This window comes from Buceros rhinoceros, unplaced genomic scaffold, assembly GCF_000710305.1.
Source record: "Buceros rhinoceros silvestris isolate BGI_N320 unplaced genomic scaffold, ASM71030v1 scaffold24157, whole genome shotgun sequence".
Classification (NCBI taxonomy): domain Eukaryota; kingdom Metazoa; phylum Chordata; class Aves; order Bucerotiformes; family Bucerotidae; genus Buceros; species Buceros rhinoceros.
The window spans coordinates 170-3,141 of record NW_010421867.1 but is presented as its reverse complement, the minus strand read 5'-3'; the positions used below and the strand labels follow the sequence as shown (position 1 = coordinate 3,141).

The following is a 2,972-nucleotide window of genomic DNA, read 5'->3' as shown; positions in this document are numbered from 1 at the left end:
GTGCTTAGCTGAAGGAAAAGCTGTCCAAGACAGCCACCTCTGGGTATATTCTCTTTACTTTTACTAAGCTGCTCTGAGTAAGGGAATGTGCTAGGGTTTTGTTTCACAGAACCCGCCAACAACCTGGAAAATAATTTGGGTTTAGTGTAAAAGCAAACACGTTTTTCTATGGATTTCACAGAACAGCTTAGAACAAGAACCCTTTAAAGATATTTAGTTGGTATCTTTACCTGATAGTCAACAGCAGAGTTAGTTTTTGTGAAGGGTCTGGCTATTCACATTTCTCATACAAGTCACTCACATTTTTCTCGAGAGGACCTGCCCCAAACCTTTATGGCTCACTGAAGTAAAATCATATGGCAGTATTATGACAGTATTGATACAAGTTTTGATTATGGATAATTGTAAAGCACGCTGTGTATTCCTACCTGGACAGATCAAAAATACTGCAGCAGTACAGCGAAATGTCCCCAGAGGTACTCTGCAATAAAAAGCAAAGGAAACAACACTTACCAGCAAACTGTCTTTAAAAACGCACCTGTAAGTGCACATCTGTACTTTATACCTTAAAAAATACACATATATTATTCTTAAATATACACTTACAATAATGGGGGAAAACTCTGAGGAACATTTTTACTTTAATTTGTTGAGGTACCTCTCCTGATCCTCTCCAGAGAGGTTCTGATCCATCAAGGCAGGCAACTGTCCAAAGTGAAAATACACTTACTTGCCATTCAGGTGCTTCGGTGTCGTAAGACGGACAAATTAATAAGCTCAAAAGAACTTCTCAGTTCAAAATTACAACTCAGAGCCTCCTTTGCGGTAGAGGAGAGGTAAACGATTACCTCTAGTGAGACAGAGACACTAAAGCAGAAGGACTTGTTTGCTCGGTTATGCCTGCGCTGCATGGTTAACCACACCAGGTCGTCTGACAACGCAGAACACATACCTGCAGCAGTTTTCCTCCTGGAATCTCTGGCATTGGCTCCTCGCAATAAGGCAGATTGTGATCTGCAAAAAATTCCTTCAGTGCTTGCTCACTGACTTCCACGCCGACGACGCTGTGTCCCATGTCCGCCAGCCTGCAGAGAGCAGAGAGAGCTCCCCAGTTTACAGGGGGCCTGCAGCTGGGCCACCGCCTGATGTGTACCTCCCACGCAGCGTTTACTCATGAGGAAAACCTGGTTTTAAGATGCACTGGCATGTCTAGTCCTGACTTTCTGGAGCATTCACATTGAATCAAACACCTTGGCTCTGTGATCTGAGCTTAAATTAGCACCACCTGCCATACAGTGAACAAGGACTTACAGGCTTTACTTACATCCAATGGATTATTCATTTATTTCTGTGAACTCGATGAAAGCAAAGGTGATACACAGAGAAACTGTCCGGTTCGGTTCACAGAAATATGTCCTGCCTCTGCAGCCGCTGCGGTCGGTCTGGTAGTTACGGTAGTTACCATGATAAAACCTGAGAACTGGCACTAACTTGATCCCTTGAGGTTGCAGTTCAGTCAGGTTTTTTCGGTTTGTGTCCCCTCCTTCCAAGAGAAAGGGCTTCCAAGGGGCTCACGCAGCCTCTCATCATAAATATAACCCACCCGGAAAAGTAAAAGTAGAATAATAAACGTAAAAAAGAGGCAGTTATACGTAGACCGAATCATTTGGGTTCCCAGAGCGACATGCCACATGCTCCCTTGAAAACGTGCCCTGGCACAACCAACCTTGTTGCAGGCAATTTAAGCTGGCAGTGCCACCAAAAGGAGCAGTGGTAAGGGCACAGCTTCAGCCACTCTGCCCGTCACAAATTCCGCACTCCCCAGGCTGAACTCGGGACAGTCAGGACATTCAGGTTAGTTCTTACCCGTCCTAGTTATGCTACCATACAAAACCCCAGTGACTGAAACCAAACTTCCTCCTCCCTCCAGCCTCCAGCGACGCTGGCACATTGCCATTGGCCAGAAGAAGGTTGGGAATTCCCCCTCTCCTTCCCTCCCTCCCTCCCCACATCAAGTCAGATTTTTGTTCTTAGAATCTGTGCTTTACCATTTCATCTCTACTGCTTTACCACAAAGTGGGAAAAATATCCTGAGTCCACTCCTGCCGTTTAAAAGAACATCCAGGTACTTCCGGAGGAGCCTGCGGAAGAACAGATGTTATTAAACTTCGGGATCGATCAAATCACTTTCACTGGATGAAAGACTTTCTGCTCTCACAGGTCCCTGTCTTCCAGTGCACAGTAATTGCTCTGATGCCCCCTGCATATTGAGGCCCCACTTTCACCAATTACAAACAGCAGCGCAGAGCTTCTGTGTCACAGGATTTAAGATTTTTAGCCAAGCTACTCAGGCTTTATCATTTAAAACTTGTTTCAAGATGAAAAGTTCTAAATGCATTTCGATCCTTTCTTTTCTCTGCCTTTTTTTGACAAAGGTAGGTCACAAAAACCTGTATTTATTTTAGTTTCAAGCTGTGCCGGTATAAAATAATTTTCTATTAAGAGTTTTTTGAATAAGTCAAGTCATTCATCTCACAACCATTCTTTCAACAGCTTAGGCTGAAGAGTGAAGTCACGTACGGATGCCCTTGCTTCTTGTGAAACCCGATGTTACCCATTTCCCATTTCTGCAGCCATTCCTCCTCTGTCACCACTCTGTCCTTCTGTGACCCAATGTCGGAGCTCTCCACCACCCCGGATGCATCTGCCATTGTCCCCAGGCAGTGCTGGTAGCTGTGAAAAAAGAGAGAAAAGTTATTACCCCACCCAAGGAATAGCTTGGGACTGTCTCATACCTCCTAGAGTCAAATGAAAAATAAGCGCATTTTAAGAGGTTGTAACTTGGCGGCTGTTTAAATGAAGCTGTATCGAACGGCACGCTCTTGCCATCGACCCGGAGCGAAGCCTGCGCCCCGTTAAGCACCGTTCACCTCCCACTCTGCACACACGCATCGGGAAGCCCCCCAGAAGCT

The 2,972-nt window shown here is 45.3% G+C and overlaps 1 protein-coding gene across 1 annotated transcript; it reads right to left on the bottom strand.

Annotated features, from left to right (window-relative positions):
- Positions 1-428: 428 nt before the first annotated feature.
- LOC104496690 (thiopurine S-methyltransferase-like) lies at positions 429-2,711 on the bottom strand (the record flags this gene model as incomplete). The annotated part of the gene is made up of 4 exons (XM_010139849.1): positions 2,581-2,711; positions 2,049-2,141; positions 953-1,085; positions 429-481 (listed from the first exon to the last, which is right to left on the bottom strand). Coding segments are annotated over exons 1-4 (410 nt in total), but the record flags the coding sequence as incomplete, so codon positions are not given.
- Positions 2,712-2,972: the final 261 nt, after the last annotated feature.